At 45.7% G+C, this 19,864-nt stretch overlaps 2 protein-coding genes across 4 annotated transcripts in view; one reads left to right on the forward strand and one right to left on the reverse strand.

Annotated features, from left to right (window-relative positions):
• LOC115082174 (E3 ubiquitin-protein ligase RNF170-like) overlaps positions 1 to 12,978 on the forward strand; it is a 35,347-nt gene extending 22,369 nt beyond the window's left edge. For all 3 annotated transcript variants that reach the window (XM_029586428.1, XM_029586427.1, XM_029586426.1), the window contains 3 exons: positions 6,352 to 6,425; positions 8,162 to 8,272; positions 9,778 to 12,978. In XM_029586428.1, the coding sequence (XP_029442288.1) occupies positions 6,352 to 6,425; positions 8,162 to 8,272; positions 9,778 to 10,083 (491 nt within the window). In that variant the 3' untranslated portion in view covers positions 10,084 to 12,978. The remainder of the gene's footprint in view (positions 1 to 6,351; positions 6,426 to 8,161; positions 8,273 to 9,777) is intronic.
• Positions 12,979 to 15,887: 2,909 nt separating this feature from the next.
• The window catches only part of LOC115082176 (FGGY carbohydrate kinase domain-containing protein-like), an 82,988-nt gene continuing 79,011 nt past the window's right edge, over positions 15,888 to 19,864 (reverse strand). The window contains exon 8 of the mRNA XM_029586429.1: positions 15,888 to 18,136. Within this exon, the coding sequence (XP_029442289.1) occupies positions 18,055 to 18,136 (82 nt within the window). The 3' untranslated portion in view covers positions 15,888 to 18,054. The remainder of the gene's footprint in view (positions 18,137 to 19,864) is intronic.

A 19,864-nucleotide genomic window follows, 5' to 3' on the forward strand; every position in this document is an offset into this window, starting at 1 on the left:
CGCCTACCTTTGGGTAGGTGCTAATATCTGAAAGCAAAATGTGCGGCTTGGCTGCACATTTTGCTTTCTGAATCGTGCGGGAATACCTAATAGGGCCATCAATATGCATTTGCATGTTGCGGGGCTATTAGGTTTGGGGGGGTTGGACGCACATTTTGGACGCGCTATTACCCCTTACTGAATAAGGGATAAAGCTAGAGCGTCCAAAACGCGCATCCAAATGCCAGCTAACAGTGCGCTCCGTCAGAGCACACTGTACTGTATCGGCCCATAAGTAAGCTCTGTGTGACACTTGTGCCTTCCCAGCAATCACTGGATTCTGTGATCTGATCCCCAGCAGCAGCACAAAACAAATCAGTGCTAAATAAAACAGTGAAAACTTATCAGGAAAGAATAATCCCAATTTCTAATGTCACTTGTGCTACATCTTCCAGCTTTCTTCCCTGCAGGTTTTCCCTGGAATGCACGAGTTAGAACAGTATAGATAGGAACCTTCATTTTCATTTTGTTTTGTTTTTTAATTTTCCTGGGAATTTATCAGGGTTTATTATGACAATAACAAAAAAATAGGAGAAAATCAGTGGAAAAAGATGACTCATTTTTCTTGGTAAATATCAGAGTTTATTATGATGGACAGAAGCCAGGACAATAAACAAATATTAAGCAGATTCTCCCACTCACTCAGCACCATCCTTCTCTCTACCCTCCATCCCCTGCCTAGCATGTCCCTTTCTTTCCCCACACCCCTGAGAATCTCCCTTTTTCACATCCTTACTTATGGTGTCTCCAGCTATCTCCTCATGAACTCTGCAGCATTGCACTTCTTTTTTGCGGAGCCAGGGAGCCTGCCGGGAAGTGCTTCTGGTGGGTGTGGCTCACTTCAAATGCTGCATTAGTGGTACCGGGCAGCAGGCACTTTGACTGCTTGGTGGAAGGGGGTGGTGGGGCTTGGAATAGCAAATCAGCAGCACTGAAGAGTGAGCACTTACACTGATGGAGGCGGGGCTTGGAACAGCACATCAGCAGCACTGAAGAGCGAGCGCTTACACTGATGGAGGCAGGGCTTGGAACAGCACATCAGCAGCACTGAAGAGCGAGCGCTTACACTGATGGAGGCGGGGCTTGGAACAGCACATCAGCAGCACTGAAGAGCGAGCGCTTACACTGATGGAGGCGGGGGTTGGAACAGCACATCAGCAGCACTGAAGAGCGAGCGCTTACACTGATGGAGGCGGGGCTTGGAACAGCACATCAGCAGCACTGAAGAGCGAGCGCTTACACTGATGGAGGCGGGGCTTGGAACAGCACAGCAGCAGCACTGAAGAGTGAGCGCTTACACTGATGGAGGCAGGGCTTGGAACAGCACATCAGCAGCACTGAAGAGCGAGCGCTTACACTGATGGAGGCGGGGCTTGGAACAGCACATCAGCAGCACTGAAGAGCGAGCGCTTACACTGATGGAGGCGGGGCTTGGAACAGCACATCAGCAGCACTGAAGAGCGAGCGCTTACACTGATGGAGGCGGGGCTTGGAATAGCACATCAGCAGCACTGAAGAGCGAGCGCTTACACTGATGGAGGCGGGGCTTGGAACAGCACATCAGCAGCACTGAAGAGCGAGCGCTCACACTGATGGAGGCGGGGCTTGGAACAGCACATCAGCAGCACTGAAGAGTGAGCGCTTACACTGATGGAGGCGGGGCTTGGAACAGCACAGCAGCAGCACTGAAGAGCGAGCGTTTACACTGATGGAGGCGGGGCTTGGAACAGCACATCAGCAGCACTGAAGAGTGAGCGCTTACACTGATGGAGGCGGGGCTTGCAACAGCACTGAAGAGCGAGCACTTACACTGGAGAGGGTGGGACTTGGAACAGCACATCAGCAGCACTGAAGAACGAGCGCTTACACTGATGGAGGCGGGGCTTGGAACAGCACAGCAGCAGCACTGAAGAGCGAGCGCTTACACTGATGGAGGTGGGGCTTGGAACAGCACATCAGCAGCACTGAAGAGCGAGCGCTTACACTGATGGAGGAGGGACTTGGAACAGCACATCAGCAGCACTGAAGAGCGAGCGCTTACACTGATGGAGGCGGGGCTTGCAACAGCACATCAGCAGCACTGAAGAGCGAGCACTTACACTGGAGAGGGTGGGACTTGGAACAGCACATCAGCAGCACTGAAGAGCGAGCGCTTACACTGATGGAGGCGGGACTTGGAACAGCACATCAGCAGCACTGAAGAGCGAGCGCTTACACTGATGGAGGCGGGCCTTGGAGCAGCACATCAGCAGCACTGAAGAGCGAGCGCTTACACTGATGGAGGCGGGACTTGGAACAGCACATCAGCAGCACTGAAGAGCGAGCGCTTACACTGATGGAGGCGGGGCTTGGAACAGCACATCAGCAGCACTGAAAAGCGAGCGCTTACACTGGAGGCGGGCCTTGGAGCAGCACATCAGCAGCACTGAAGAGCGAGCGCTTACACTGATGGAGGCGGGACTTGGAACAGCACATCAGCAGCACTGAAGAGCGAGCGCTTACACTGATGGAGGCGGGGCTTGGAGCAGCACATCAGCAGCACTGAACAGCGAGCGCTTACACTGATGGAGGCGGGGCTTGGAACAGCACATCAGCAGCACTGAAGAGCGAGCGTTTACACTGATGGAGGCGGGACTTGGAACAGCACATCAGCAGCACTGAAGAGCGAGCGTTTACACTGATGGAGGCGGGACTTGGAACAGCACATCAGCAGCACTGAAGAGCGAGCGCTTACACTGATGGAGGCGGGACTTGGAACAGCACATCAGCAGCACTGAAGAGCGAGCGCTTACACTGATGGAGGCGGGGCTTGGAACAGCACAGCAGCAGCACTGAAGAGCGAGCGCTTACACTGATGGAGGCGGGGCTTGGAACAGCACAGCAGCAGCACTGAATAGCGAGCGCTTACACTGATGGAGGCGGGGCTTGGAACAGCACAGCAGCAGCACTGAAGAGCGAGCGCTTACACTGATGGAGGCGGGGCTTGGAACAGCACAGCAGCAGCACTGAAGAGCGAGCGCTTACACTGATGGAGGCGGGGCTTGGAACAGCACATCAGCAGCACTGAAGAGCGAGCGCTTACACTGATGGAGGCGGGGCTTGGAACAGCACAGCAGCAGCACTGAAGAGCGAGCGCTTACACTGATGGAGGCGGGGCTTGGAACAGCACAGCAGCAGCACTGAAGAGCGAGCGCTTACACTGATGGAGGCGGGGCTTGGAACAGCACATCAGCAGCACTGAAGAGCGAGCGCTTACACTGATGGAGGCGGGACTTGGAACAGCACATCAGCAGCACTGAAGAGCGAGCGCTTACACTGATGGAGGCGGGGCTTGGAACAGCACATCAGCAGCACTGAAGAGCGAGCGCTTACACTGATGGAGGCGGGGCTTGGAACAGCACATCAGCAGCACTGAAGAGCGAGCGCTTACACTGATGGAGGCGGGGCTTGGAACAGCACATCAGCAGCACTGAAGAGCGAGCGCTTACACTGATGGAGGCGGGGCTTGGAACAGCACATCAGCAGCACTGAAGAGCGAGCGCTTACACTGATGGAGGCGGGGCTTGGAACAGCACATCAGCAGCACTGAAGAGCGAGCGCTTACACTGATGGAGGCGGGACTTGGAACAGCACATCAACAGCACTGAAGAGCGAGCGCTTACACTGATGGAGGCGGGACTTGGAACAGCACATCAGCAGCACTGAAGAGCGAGCGCTTACACTGATGGAGGCGGGGCTTGGAACAGCACAGCAGCAGCACTGAAGAGCGAGCGCTTACACTGATGGAGGCGGGGCTTGGAACAGCACATCAGCAGCACTGAAGAGCGAGCGCTTACACTGATGGAGGCGGGGCTTGGAACAGCACATCAGCAGCACTGAAGAGCGAGCGCTTACACTGATGGAGGCGGGACTTGGATCAGCACATCAGCAGCACTGAAGAGCGAGCGCTTACACTGATGGAGGCGGGACTTGGATCAGCACATCAGCAGCACTGAAGAGCGAGCGCTTACACTGATGGAGGCGGGACTTGGATCAGCACATCAGCAGCACTGAAGAGCGAGCGCTTACACTGATGGAGGCGGGACTTGGATCAGCACATCAGCAGCACTGAAGAGTGAGCGCTTACACTGATGGAGGCGGGGCTTGGAACAGCACATCAGCAGCACTGAAGAGTAAACACTTACACTGATGGAGGCGGGACTTGGAACAGCACATCAGCAGCACTGAAGAGCGAGCGCTTACACTGATGGAGGCGGGGCTTGGAACAGCACATCAGCAGCACTGAAGAGCGAGCGCTTACACTGATGGAGGCGGGACTTGGAACAGCACATCAGCAGCACTGAAGAGTGAGCGCTTACACTGGTGAGGGTGGGGCTTGGAACAGCACATCAGCACTGAAGAGCGAGCGCTTACACTGATGGAGGCGGGGCTTGGAACAGCACATCAGCAGCACTGAAGAGCGAGCGCTTACACTGATGGAGGCGGGGCTTGGAACAGCACATCAGCAGCACTGAAGAGCGAGCGCTTACACTGATGGAGGCGGGGCTTGGAACAGCACATCAGCAGCACTGAAGAGCGAGCGCTTACATTGATGGAGGCGGGGCTTGGAACAGCACATCAGCAGCACTGAAGAGCGAGCGCTTACACTGATGGAGGCGGGACTTGGAACAGCACTGACGAGCGAGCGCTTACACTGGAGGCGGGACTTGGAACAGCACTGAAGAGCGAGCGCTTACACTGATGGAGGCGGGACTTGGAACAGCACTGAAGAGCGAGCGCTTACATTGATGGAGGCGGGACTTGGAACAGCACTGAAGAGCGAGCGCTTACACTGATGGAGGCGGGGCTTGGAACAGCACATCAGCAGCACTGAAGAGCGAGCGCTTACACTGATGGAGGCGGGGCTTGGAACAGCACATCAGCAGCGCTGAAAAGCGAGCGCTTACAATGAGGGGGGGACGACTTGAAACACTGCAGGTGTTTTGGCTCACACTGGCTTCCAGCAGTTGTTGAACGCCTTGAGCTGCTTTTTAATCAGGCAAAAATTAGGAATTTTTGGGATAAAATTGAGTTAAACTGAAAACAAAGGACCCTAACTATACAGTATGTTGTAATGATAAGAGATTGTCACAAATCTCCCAAAGCATGCATGGATCTTTCTAGAGCATAGGTGTAACCCTGTCAAACTGCCCTCTGTTGCCCCCCCCCCCCCCCCGCCGCATATCAGAGTTTAAGATTTGAGTTCTGCACTGAAATTACCTAATCAAGGGCTATTTGCCTCACATGACAGAAACAAAACCTCGGCATGCTGGATGCTTTTTCAGGTCAAGCTTTGCCTTGTCTATGTCTCAGGGGATTCATTCTGCTGGTCAAGCACTGATTCTCCGGAAATACCTGACGTCTTGATCATTACTGCCTAAGTATCAAGCACAGCCTAGATTTTTTTTTTTTAAATAATAATAATAATGAGATGATGATAATCATTGGTTCTAATTACTTGCTGCCTGAGCCGTCAGGAAAAATATTGAAAATTGTGTAGGGGAAATGTCTGCTACACATTGTGAACGATTCCCATAGAGCCTCTTTATCCATTCATTTTCAGTTTTAGCACAAACCATATGTTCAGGAGGTTCAGAGGAAATCCTGTCTTCTCCAAATATTTCTTTTTAATTACTAATATCCTCTTAGCGTTTCAAGGCTGACCCGTGGACTTTCTGGTTCTACACTGAATTTGATTAAAATCCGATCTGATCCAAATTTGCGACAGTAGCAGCATTATGCAGTGGTCTAACTGGGCTTTCCAATATTTATAGGCCTGATTTAATGAACGGAGAGGTTAGGACAGAAAGCTCATTCCTATGCCTGCTTTTCCAGCACTTATGAACGGTTACAAGAAATGCTACATTTTTTTTTTGTTTTCCTTATCTGTTTACATTTCAAGGATAATGATACTGTAGCCTATTTTATGAAATTAATATTTTTTAGCAAACACACCTACATTTTGGAAATTTAAACGCAAGAATAGCATTTAAATAGGAGAAACATTGGGCCTGATTTCCTGAGGCTTTTCTCCCATTCTGTCTCTATTCATAGTAAATGAGGCCCTCAGTTTATTTATTTATTTTATTTATTTAATGAGTTTTATATACCGTCATTTGGAAAAAGCCATCACAACGGTTTACAAAAGCTCAAAATGCAGGATTTTTAACAATTGAGCAAAAAGGGATAACAGGAAGTATATTAAACAAAGTTTGAGCCTAAGCTCATAGACATAGACAAATATATATTTATTTGTACATATATTTTTTTTAGGTTCCTGCCTGATTGCGTACTGGAGGCACGGCTCCTGGCCAGGGGCAGTCAGCTGTCCTCTTTGCAGACAAAAGGTAATGTAAGTAAGTAGTGAGCATGTTCTGCTGCACTTGGGTTCATGTGTGCACTTGGTTCTGCAGCTCATGTGCTTTTCCAGCTCTCGGTGGTAGATGCACAAGTTTTAATATCTAGATAACCATTAACATTTCATAGTCCCTTAGAAGTTGTCACAACTATTCACCATCCACTAATCATCAGCACGTGGTGGGTTTGCCAAAAAAAAAAAAATGCTCTCAGCTCTATAAATACTGTCAGTGTTCCTGTGGATGCTGAAAATATCTGCAAAGCAAACTCTTCTCGTTAGCCCCTCAAACTGAGGGAGGAGCTGTGAATACTAAGGACCACCCAATGGCAGCAATTCATGAGCCTGTTGGCTGGGACAGCATCTTCCAGATCTTTTCCCAAATATTTGTTCTACAAGATCTAGCACCTGTGACATGAACAGAAGCACCCAGGGACAGTAACTTTTAAACAGGTGCATGAGTCCGTCGACCTGCGTCCATAGGTGCATCCGTTTTAGTAACATATACGCTTATATGCGTGCATGTTATAAAATAGGCTGGATGCACGTATGGGTGCACAATTTTAAATGGATACGCACCTGTGTGCGCAAATGCCGCTTCCACCGCCGAAGTGGGGGATTTTAAAAGCCATGCACGCTGACGCCATCGGCTGTTTCCCCAGTTCAGGGATAGGACTTCCAAACCCCCCACCTAGTTTAATAGCCTCTCTTCTCCCGTTGGCCCAGACCTTTGAAACCCCGCTGATCTGCCTAGAATTTTGTTTTACAACTTACACGTCATCCACAGCAGAAGCAAAGTTACGCGGCAGGGGATCTCGGCTTGCGCCCATTTACGCACTAATTTCAAGTTAAAATCCAGGAACGCCCATGCCCGGTCTCTTTTTTTCAAACCGCTTATTTGTGCGTGCAGCAGCAGCAAAGTCTGCGCATATCCGGGCGGCTTTTAAAATCCACTCGGCGCGTGCGCCACCCCAACTGGTGCACGTATCTCCCAGTTTTGGCGTGCGCTGGGCTTTTAAAATTCACCTTTAAATCTTCGCCATTTACGCCACATCAAAATTAACTTGCCAAAACGCAACATTTTCGTTTTTTCCTGGCTTTTCATCAGTTTTGGCTAGGTTCCCTGCAGGCTGTGCTGTCTTTTACTGCATGAACGTAAGAATTATTCAAAGCTGCTGTAGAAGAGCTTTCACCTCCACACAGAGCCCTTTCTTCAGATGCAACCTATGCCGTCTTGAAAAGTCATGCAGAACAGCACCCTGGGAGATAAGGGGGTGACAGCGAGGAGTTTTCTCCAGGAGCAATTATAAGCACTACCACATCAGTATAAAAACATATATTCAAATAGGTGCATTCACTGGCTTCCATTTCTCTTACTGTAGGGGCCAGGTGAGGGAGCTTAGGTAAATCAGGTTTTATTTACAATAATGGTGTAACACTGCTGCAACTGGAATCTTGATTTTTGGTAAATTCATTCATACATGTATACTGCAGTTGAGTTTATTGCCCAGTTCATGAGGAATGGCAAAGGAAAGAATAAAACTAACACATCCCCATCAGATAAAAGATGGGGGGGGAGCTAGTGCTGCATTTAAGAATTTAAATTCTCATCTACCCAAAATGGAAGAATCAGAATTGACTGGGCCAATTGGGTCTTTATTCTGATGTCATTTACTATATTACAATAATAATGCATCTTCCAATGTTTCTTTTTTTTTTCCTTTTAAGGTGGTTGCACTTTATAATCTCTTCTGTGAAAATCAACAAGATATGCAGGGCAGGCAGATCAGGTCCAAAATTCGAGATTATAACAAACGCTTTTCCGGACAACCCAGACCTGTAAGTGGACACATTTCTGTAATGCTTCATTTCATTAACAAAGTATGCTATGAAACTTATTCTATTGTAATGGCAACTGCTTGCACTCCTAATTTCATCCATGGCAGCATCATATTGCAACATAGCATTAAGAAATACATCCCGCCAGTGGATCAAACCTTCGTGGTGACCAATGAATTAGACCACCATGTTTGGACCCTGTCCTGGTAACTTAAAAATAATCACCCAACACAAAAAAAGGTCAATTAAAAAATGACTTCGTTTCTTTTACCAGACTAGTTTGAGAGGCCAATTACCATGAATACATGTGCATTCAGAAATTCTATAAAAAATGTAAAAGGACCAGCAGAATCAGGCTGAAGCCAAAGACTTTCACTCCTAAATTACAATCATCGGTCCTATTAAGTCTCCTATTTTTTGATTTTAGAAAATGCAATTAAAACTTTTCTTATGGCGGATATTGAGAGATCCTGTTGTAGTTTTCCCCTGATGCAAGTCTTCCTGAAATGTGGTGCCTCCTTAAGGTAACATCTATGACAAGTTATGTGCTGAGTATTTGCCTGCCTGCTTAATATCAAAGGAATCCATAATAAAATATTTTTTTATAAGAAGATAAGTTTTAATTACATTTTCTAAAGTAAAAAAATAGGAGTCTTAATAAGACCGATGATTATAATCTGCGAGCAGAAGTCTTTGGCTCCAGCCTGAGTCTGGTGGTCCTTTTACATTTTTTATAAAATTTCTGGAAGCCCATGTATGAATGGTAATTGGACTCTCAAAGCAGCCTGTGGTAAAATAGTTTGACATAACTCATTTTTGGATTGACTTAGAACGTCATCCATTTTGTGGACACATTTGGTGTGGTAGTAACTTGAAAATAAAGGCAGGAAAGGCGGACGGCCTTAAAAACTGGAGTTGCCTTCTTCCAGCCAGTGCTAAGAGATCCTTTTTCCCCTGACTTCTGCCAAGGTTGGCGATGCTTACAGCTCTTAGGGCCTGGAAAAGCTGCTGCTCATAGCCATCTTTGTTTTTTTTTTCTGTCTTCTGAGCTCTAACAGTCTTGAAAAAATTGCACATTCGCCTCATCAAAAATAAGTAATCCCACTTTTAAAGGGTTTTTTGCCCATCGACATAGTTTGCAACCACATTAAGCTTCACACTCAAATGTCTGCAACAGCAGGGTTTTAATAGATTTGAGTAGCTGGAGTCCACGGCCAGGTTTGGGCTTCAAGGATGCATATAATTGTTTATATGGCCACCAATATTTGTAATAGCATCCAGCACCTGTTAGAATGTACGATAACCTACATTTACATACCTTAGTCTATGTGCCTATTTGTAAACCGTTGCGATGGTATATAACTTAGCGACGGTATAGAAAAGTTTTTAAATAAATAAAAAATAAACAATTTAATATCATGAGAAAAAAAGTAATTAAAAAAACCCAACCCAACACCATTTCGTTTAACCTGTGGCATCAGACCCTAACCTCACTCTTCTTTCAGTTTGCAGATTACCTTTATGACATGCCCTTATTCATTCACCTTGCTCTGAAAGGAGTCTTCACCTTGGGAGGCCTAGTATGGATCTTCTGCCTTAGAATCATTGTGTGTTCCTTTGGAGCCATCATGTGCTTGACTTCTCCATTTGATGTCATGGCTGAACCGCTCTGTGGTATCCTGGGAGTGGTGGATGACCTGGTCGTTGTGTTCCTCCTTGTAATTTGCATGACAAATATCCGCCAGCAGATCGGCTCTGAAGGAGCCAGCGTGGCCCATTCCACGGCACAGAGCATCCTGTCAGAATCTTGATAGCCCTCAGACACTGGATTTCTTCATGAACTTTCAGTCTGGAGCTCCCTGTGAACTGCTTGCATTCCCAGTACTAGCCAGGGGCAACATGTGATGCAGTTGGTTTTGTAAAATCAGGTTTTCCGCAGATTGCGGATACGGGTGAAAGAAAGTCTCGGCATTTCCTGCCATTGCTGTGGCCCAGTTACATGCCTACCAATAGCCGGAGACTACGAATATGGAGATTTAAAAGAAGAAAAAAAAAGGGGTCTTAATCCCCCATTTGAAATGTGCTGGAGCTAGGGAACTTTTAAGAGTGAGGAAGGGGAAAAATGGTCAACCTGAAGAGGAAGGAGGGGCAACTTCGGGAAATTTAAAAAAAAGTACAAATCTACACAAGATCATCTTATAACCATACTAACATTTCAGATATTTGCTCGCCTTTCATTAAAGACAAGTCTTAGCCCTTTCAATGGCTTACTTTGCACACAGAAAATACTTGGAATGGCATTTACTGAAAATTGTGCACAGGGGAAGTAAGTTTATTTTTTGCTAAACTAATTGCATTACACAGATTGTCCAATAGGTGGCATCTGAAGTCCTTATGATGTAAGATTAGACATTTTTAAAAAAAGTTTATTGCCTCATTTTCTGAGAACTTCATAATGTTTGACCTTCCACAAAAGCTTTTGCGTAGCATGTAATGCAAAGTCATTTGTGCAAGCAGCCAAAATACTGGGAGAAGTTTTCAAGAAAAGGGCACAAACCCATTTATCTAAGGTGTCAGAGAAATAGGGAAGCTGGGGGTATTTTTGGTGAATGCTGGTGAGAAATATTGCAAAACAAACTGATCATTTTATAATGGGTTTCTCTGATTTGGGGGAAAAATGATCTAAATTATGTGGGTGTCACCATGTATTCGAAATATGCACATGTACTTTCCTGTGCAAACATTTTCATATCGAAAGGTAAAAGCGTGAAAACTGATGTGTTCAACTTTTGCAAATGATGTGAAAATACTCCTTTCCGCCTCTATGTCCCAAATCACAGAAACCCATTATAAAATAATCAATTGATTTTGCAAATATTTCTCACCAGCATTCACCAAAAATATCCGGCTTCTCTCTTTCTCTTACATTTTATACAAATGGGCTTTTGCTCTTTTCTTGAAAACCTCTGCCAGGTTTTGGCTGCTTGCACAAATGACCGTGCATTAAATGCTATGGCAAAAGCTTTTGCGCCAGGTCAAACATTATGTACTTCTCAGAAAATTATTCAGAAAGCAAGAAACCTGTTTTAAACACATTTAGTTTTTTGCTTTTTTTTTAATTTGTCTTTATTGGATCGTATATTACAAGAACAAATTACAGTAACAATGCGGAAAAAACCATCACAATCTGTTTAGCCACTAGTGCAAACAGCATGACCCAGTTTTACAACATTTCCCCCTGTCCACAAGAAGTGGACATCCCCTGCAAGCCAATCATCATTCAAACACCCCCTGCAAGCAAATCATCACTCAGACACACAAGCGCACACACTCAAAACCCCATACAGGCACACCTCATCCAAGGACAGCCCACACTCGGTAGAACACACAAACTACAACAATGCTCAAGCCATTGGATAGATATCACTGAGCAGATTACTTTTATCCCAAAGCGAAAAGTAACCCTTCAAAAAAATTTAATGATTTCTCGTTGGCAATATCTTTTTTCCGAAGTAATTCTAACTGCACGGCACGAAGCATCAGTTCTTTCCATTGAACATATGAAGGAGCCTCTTCCAATTTCCAATGCATTAGAATGACCTTTTTAGCAAGGAAGGTAGCCACAGCTAGAAATTCTCTTCCCCCTTGAGGGATCGAGCACTCTTTATCCCAGAGATCCCCGACCAGGAAACAAAACAATCCAACAACTTATCTAAATAGGCCATGATCTGACTCCAAAAAGATTGGAGTTTGACAGCCCATAAACATGTGACAGAAGTCTCCTGGGGCTGCTCTGCACGTCAGACATGGGTCAGAATTTACAATGTTTATATGTCGCTCAATAAATACAACTCTGAGTGGGTTACAGAAGAACATTCAAAAAGTAAAACCAACATTTTACAGCAAACAGGTTGCAACTTAACACTACTATGTTCTCAGATTCCCAGAATAGCTCAGATGATGTCAGAAAAAGCAAGCGGAAACCAAAAGGTCTTTTTGAATGGTTTTGCACAAGTTGTTAATCGCAAGTTCACTTTTGTCTAAACTTGAGAACCAGTGATTCTGGTGGTGCCTTAGCCTCTGGTCTGTGATATCTCTTATATATAACGCACACATACAGTATCCCCAGTCCAGCTCTTCATATTTAATATGAATAACAGCTGATATGACACTGGCTGGAGCCAATGCCTTAGTATGAATGCTAATATATTTGTACATTAAAATCTGATTTAGAAATCCTAACACTCACCATCAACTGGCTAATCACTGTAGAATCTATTTTCAAAAGATTTAACAATCTAAAAACTGAACTTACCATCCTCAAATGTTCTTAAACTACCCATCAAATTTAGGACCTTATAACATAAAAGCTTTGGAAATCACATGCACAGAATTTCAGTGCATAACATTCATGGGTTTTTGTTTTCTTTTGCCACATGCACTGAACGTTCTGTAGGCACAATAAAGGGGTAGATTTTAAAAAGGTGCGCGCGCTACCCATCGTGCACACATGTACACCCGATTTTATAACTTGCGTGTGCAGGCACGCGCAAGTTATAAACATCAGGGGTCAACGCATGCATGGGGGTGCACAATTGTGCACCGTGCACGTGCTGAGCCGCGCTGCCTTCCCCCGTTCCCTTCCCCCTAACCTGACCTTCCCACCCCTTCCCCTAACCTTTCCTCCCCCTTGCCCTACTCTAAACCCCCCCCCCCCAAATTTTTATTTTACCTTTTGCGCCTGCCTCTGGGCAGGCGCAAGTTGCGAGCACCGGCAGCCTGCCGGCACGCGATCCTTCAATACAGCGACAATGGCTGCTGTGTGGGAAGCCTCTGGCCCCACCCTGCCCCCAGACCGCCCCTTTAGTAAAGCCCCGGGACTTACACGCGTCCCGGGGCTTTACGCACATCTCTGGGCCTTTTTAAAAATAGGCCCGGCGCGCGTAACCTTTTTAAAATCCGGCCCAAAGTGTACGTTAAGCACAGAGAATGCGCAAGCGACCCGCGCATACCCTCGCACCGTGGCAAACAGCTTTCATGCAAACCACAAGCATCAAATGTTAAAACAATATCAGGATTGTTCCTTTCCTGCAACTCTTCCACGTTCCCTCCAGTTTTTCCTTATAAGGTCCTGGAATAATTTCAGCTGGGGAACGAAGGTCACACTTCGATGTAAATATTAATGGCAGGAAGCTATCTATGAAGGCTGCCTCATGATTTCGAGCCACTGAAATTTGGTATTACAAGTACAGCAGTGGATATTAGAGGTTTTGTGCTAGCTACTCGTGTTAAAAGGATGATAAAGTGTATATTAGATGGCAGTTGTATATTCTGTGGCAATGGATGTATATATGGAGATGTATATTTATTGTGAATAAAATAAAGAAAGAACAGCAAATGTTTATGTGAATTTTAATTGCTTTTGAGGTTCATTTCCAAACAGAGTCCTCGGAATAACAATTTAATTTGTACTGATGAAGAGTAGTTAATTCCAAGCATTATTCTCAATATGAAGTTAGCAAGACATTAATACTGGCACATTCACCGCAGAGAACTGATTTTTCTTCACAGCATAGCCAAAAAGCATCATTTTTTTGTTCTGCATACACAAATAATATGGCAAACATTTGTTAAAATATATCTATCACATTACTTATTTTTATTTTTTTAACCAAAGTATAAGAATCTACAACGCAGTCCTGGCTACATCAGGTCCATGTGGATTTGCTAATGGTCATAAAAATACAGGCACACTAAATTAGCACTTATTAAGTTGGAGGTAGTGGCCTGCATCTCAAACAGCTTTAAAGGAAGGGTTTACCGAATTTAAAGTGATTAACATGATTCAAGCACCCTGTAATAAAGTACAAAACAGTAAACAGTGGGTACAGATTTCTCTTAAGCCAGAGCAGAGCTTTGTGAATATTGATTCCGAGTTCTAATGGGTCTCTGCGGAGAACACCCTCGTCTTCCAAAATGAAGTGCCACAGCTGTGACAGTCACGCTTACAGATTCATTTTCCAAAGATGAAGAGGAGTTTGACAATAACTTGGGATTACCAGGGCAAGATTAGCTTTTGGAGTTGGGCATTTCCTCTTGTTTTACTGCAAGGACTCCATTCAAGACCCAAAGGAAAATCTATAATTACATTGTTGTCAGTATTTTGACAATTCTTTCAGCAGCTCCTTTACAGTTCCCCTAAATATTTTGGAACGACCATCAGGTCGATACAGTAACGTTGAGTTAAAGATTCCCGGTCTGTAACGTGCTGGGAGCGCACAATACAGACGAGTAAGGCCATCCAGCGATACAGTCTCCAGTTTCACGCATCCTTAGCGCTTCCTAAACCCTTTCCTAAACCCTTTCCGCACCCAGCATGTAAATGAACGAAAAAGCTGTATAATGAAGGAATTAGCTATTCCCCTGCGATACTGTAACGGGCGCTGATATTATCTCCTCCGTAACCCGCTGTTCTGCCGCGGCCTTAACCTGCTAGTTTACCGCCTCCCCCTAGTAGGAGTTAGTGTAGTGTAGTGTAGGGTAAAAACATTGCTTACCCGCCCTGGTCCCGTCGGGTCTCCTGCAGCCCCGTCCAGTCCCCTCCTCCCGAAGCAAAAAAAAAAACAAACGAAAAAGTAGCAAGGCTCGGGCCTGCTACGGTAAGTGTAAAAAGTGTAAATAGTGTAAAAAACAAAAAACCTGTGTGTTATATAAAAAAATAAAACAATTTTAAATACCTGTCGGAGGGCCGTGGGTCCAGGCGGCCGGTGGGCGGCGGGCAGCCATCAGCGGCATCCGGTAGTCCCTTCTCCCTTCCTCCCTCCCTCCCCTGCCTGGATGAGCGCCAAAATCGCACGGGCGGGTCGGCAGCGGGGGGGGGGGGGGGCGGCAGCAGGATCCGGGAGCGGCAGGTAGGCAGCAGCGGGGTCCGCGGGGGCAGCGGCAGCAGGATCCAGGGGCGGCAGCGAGATCCGGGGGGCGAGTAGCGGCAGCGTGTTTGATCGGGCAGGCAGGTAGGTGGCAAAATAAAGATGGCCGCCTGCACGGGAAAATCGTGCAATTGGCCGCTGAAGACGTGACATCACGACGTTTGGCGTCACGGGGTGTGACATCACGTCTTCAGCGGCCAATTGCAGCTTTCCCCCGTGCAGGCGGCCATCTTTTTTTCCCACCTACCTGCCCAATCGAACACGCTGCCGCTACTCGCCCCCCGGATCTCGCTGCCACTGCCGCCCCTGGATCCTGCTGCCGCCCCCCCCCCCCCCGCTGCCGACCCGCCCGTGCGATTTTGGCGCTCATCCAGGCAGGGGAGGGAGGGAGGAAGGGAGAAGGGACTACCGGATGCCGCTGATGGCTGCCCCCCGCCCACCAGCCTCCTGGACCCACAGCCCTCCGACAGGTATTTAAAATTGTTTTATTTTTTTATATAACACACAGGTTTTTTGTTTTTTACACTTTTTACACTTTTTTACACTTCCTGGTGCCTGTCATTTCAAATGTCATTTGAAATGACAGGCACCAGCGCACCCAGGTTACTGTATAGGCGCTGTTACAGCGCCTATACAGTAAAATGGGTTGCGCGGGCATAACCCTTCCCTAACGCTTCACAGCCACGGCATGCATTTGCATACGATTAGAGGAGAGTATCGGGGAGTTAGTGAAGAGAACTGTGCGTGCGGGGAGGAAGGGTGCGCCTGACACTGCCGCACTGTTTTTACCGCGGCCTTACTGTATCGAGCCGCATGTTAGCAAGAAGAGTCACTAATTATTGCACACATAGATTAGATTGTTCCAAATTGATTATGTCACAAATGACATCATGCACAGTATATCCAAGGGCCATCAATAGTAACGTCAAACATACTCAACGTGAGACAAGGCACTAGTGCTCTACTACACAACATGCGAATACAAGCTGCACAAACTGTGCTACTGCAAGACCTTTTTAAACGTTTGTAACTTTATTTAAAACAAATTATCTTAGCATTGCAAGATGCTTCATACTATTGCTTCTTACAGAGATTCCTTTATTCCTTTGTGTACTGGGAAACAAATGGTTAGTTCCCTCAGTTTCTTGGGTTTTTACTTTCCCTGAAACTCACGCATAAGTGAATGCCCAGTTCAGAGGCAGAGTCTGCAATCGTATTACGTCTTGAGTTCTTTTGTCATTCTCAGCTTATCGTAGGTAGAACGCATTTTGGAAAAGCATGCTTGTAAATTATATTTATTTATTTTATTCATTTAAAAAAATGTGTATACTGCATGTGAAAATTTCTGTGCGCTTGTACTGGGAACTTTGTTATTTAGTTTATATTTGCCTAAACTGGGCTTTGTGATTTTGGATTACAAATATGAAAATCTGTTTGCTAGCAAACATTTAGATTTTGGGAAGGATGTGTGATTAAAACCCCCCCCCCCCCAAACTTCTAGTTGTATTTACTTCATGTTTGTTTAATGAATTAAAATTGAATAAAGTTTGGTGCCTATGTGTAACGAGTGCTTTATTGCACAACTAGCCGCAGTTATTAGTAGGCACTGCACAGTCTCCGTCGCACAATTTTCCCTTTGGACCTCCATTTTGACCAGTATAATCTCAGATAACCCAGTTCTGAGCCTCCCATCAACAGAGACTGCTGACTGGATCAGATTTTGTGATGGGCTTGTGATATGGCCACATGTCCATTAGAAACGGAAGTCACTCAGTTCATTTTAATTTAGACCTAACCTGGAATTAGAGCCCACATGTCTCTAAGAAATGGTAATTAGCGTTTAAATCCACTTCACCACCTGTTGGAATTCTGATGAAGATTGGATGACCCTTCACAAGGCAACATGCACCGTCTTTTATCAAAAGCCTACAGACTATTTTGCTAAGTTTACTAGTGAATTTTCACAAAGCGCTAGGGCCAGATTCACTGGGACAGTGACTTTCAAACTAGTGCGCGCACCCAGGGATGCAGAGATTTTACAACTTGCACATTTTAAATGGGTGCGCGTCAAGGCGTATAAATGCCGTTTCTACCGTGTAAGGGAATTTTACAAGAGGAGCACATCCACACCATTGCTAGTTTCACCAGTTCGTCCATCAGTTTGCCCAGTTATAAACTAGGTCCTCTACCCCCCTCCCCCCCCCGTTTTAATAACCTGCACTCTCCCGCAGTTACTCCGGACCCATTAAACTGCTCCAAAACAACTTTTTTTTTAAACTTACACTTCCGCCATAGCAGAAGTAAATGTATGCGGCAGCCCTTGGCCACGTCCCGGAACACCCTTGCTCTGCCAACAACGCCCATGCCCCACCCCTTTCAAACTCTGTGAGATGTGGTGCGTGCTTCTCCGAGTTTTGAAGACAGGGTAGGTGTGTGTAAGCCAAACTTGTGCACACATCCCCTAACTGATGCGCGAGCCGGGCTTTTAAAATTCAACTTACAGGGTTTTCTCCCATTCTGTGTCTATTGGGGGGGGGGGGGGGGAGGAAAGTTTAGTAAACCAGGCCCTACCTATCCTTCTAGTGGCTGCTTACCATGAAATCTGTTCTTGGCACTGAGGTTGTGTGTACCAATTTGAGCTACATGCTCTTACATTATTAATATTAGGGAACAGCTTGAAATTGTACAGTAATCAATGGATACAGTCAACTTTGTAACCACAGAAATCAAACACATAATTTAGTTTTCAGCAGAATGACAGTGCTAACTGAAATAGTTTCTTTTGAGTTTCCATATTAAAAGTTTGTTCAAAACGTTTGGTGCTCTTGAAATTCCCAAGCTATCCCGCATTGATTACGAGCTATGCATGATAGCCTTATACTCCCTCTGGTGTTCCACAAGCTTCAGAAATACTTGATACTTCTTGTCATAAAATCTGTTTAAGGAAGAGAAAGGGAAACTGAGGACGAATAGTAAAAATAAAGGTTACATGCCACAGTTTACTCAAATCAGTAGAGTGCCAAGATTGCTTTTTGAGCTTTTTTTTTTTGTATTTTTCATCTTGCTGGAGCCCCTGTAGTTTAGCAGGTTGAACCTTTTCTCCAGACCACTGATTTCAGACCCTTGTTTTTCTTATTACTTTGGATTTCCTTGACGCTGTCCAGATGTTGAGGACGCAGCAGGAAAATGATTCTTGTTGACTTTCACAAGTAGTGCGTTACCGCCCTGCCCTTTTAAAAGCTGTCCTGGAGCTCTCCACTCAGATTACATGGAATTTAGCTTCCATATCAGATGCAGACAACATTTCTCTGGGCTCTGTAAATTATGCACAGATAGGTGGAGTGGTTTTTGTGAGCTGCTTCTGGAAGTGAAGAGGCACCTGCAGGAGGATTTTCGAACTCTGTACTGGCAAGAGATTTTGTTTCCTTCTTAAGGCCCTCAAGAAATTCCTTGTGCTTGCCCAGCTATCATGCTCAATGCTGCTACATTTGACAGTAGTCTATTTCTGTTTAAATGTGACTGTGTGGAATCAAATCCTCCCGAACCTCTGAATGCTGGCTGAGTAACAGCATTGGATCACTGTAACTGTGACGTGAAGCAAACCTGTGCTGTGCCATGCCATAACACAGACCGAGTCCTTTTTTTCTTTATCTGTAGACCGTTCATATGCCGCCTTTTCACAAAGTTGGTCTCAAGGGGGATTACAGCAAACGTAAATAAGGAGAGGTATTTGAACGTCTTTAGAATCCATCATCAGAGATTACAGTTAGAGTAGCACTGGGATCCAGCATAAGGATCCCCCGAGTACATATTCAGCCACGCAAAGTTAACTCTGAATATCAGAGTTAGCCGGATAACTTATCCAGCTAACGTAACTCTTCCCTGAAATACTCCAAAATTATCTGATTAAATTTTACCTAGATAATAAGATGTCCAGCCAAACTTGAGCCGGATAAGTGCCCAAGTATTCATTAGTTATTTGGCTAAATGGCTCCGAATATATAATTTGGAGTCTCTGCTGTGCATAGCAAAATTTCTAGTCAGGAGTTCAAGTAGTTAGGCTGAGGGTCTGTGAGGGGAAGGCCTGCTGAGAATATGTGAGCACTTTCCCTTTTACCATCAAGCCAGTCTGGGACATTCAAGAAATTCATTCCACCCCCCCCAAAGTGCAAATTACCCATTAGCATGGACTTTCCTGCCTTATATTTTGGCAATAATGATGCATGTGCTGCCAAACCCATTTAATCTTGGTTCTATGCAGAGCAAACAACTAAACGGCTGCAGACGTTTGCAGCAATCTGTGGGCGACCGTAGGCAAGTTGCAGGTCCATGTAAAGTGATGGCCATCTGCAGATGGCTCTGAACAGTATAGTTTCTCTCACATCACTTTTTACTTTTAAGCTTGTAAGGGCTACAGTAGAAAGCCATGTTTAATTACATTGCCCAAACAGTACAAAGTGGTGGGCAGGCTTTGATGCGTTTGCGGTAAAAGCAGGGCAGGCTCCATTTCCCATGCCTGCAATCTACCTTTCAACAAATGACCCTGTTAAGCACACAGCCAGATCTGTTACCAGAAACCATGTCCTGCAGCTCCTTGATACAGCAATCTCATGACAGGTGTAGCACCCTAAATAGGGCTGTAGATGGTGCTCAAACACTTTCC

The sequence above is a fragment of the Rhinatrema bivittatum genome, unplaced genomic scaffold (assembly GCF_901001135.1).
Source record: "Rhinatrema bivittatum unplaced genomic scaffold, aRhiBiv1.1, whole genome shotgun sequence".
Taxonomy (NCBI): domain Eukaryota; kingdom Metazoa; phylum Chordata; class Amphibia; order Gymnophiona; family Rhinatrematidae; genus Rhinatrema; species Rhinatrema bivittatum.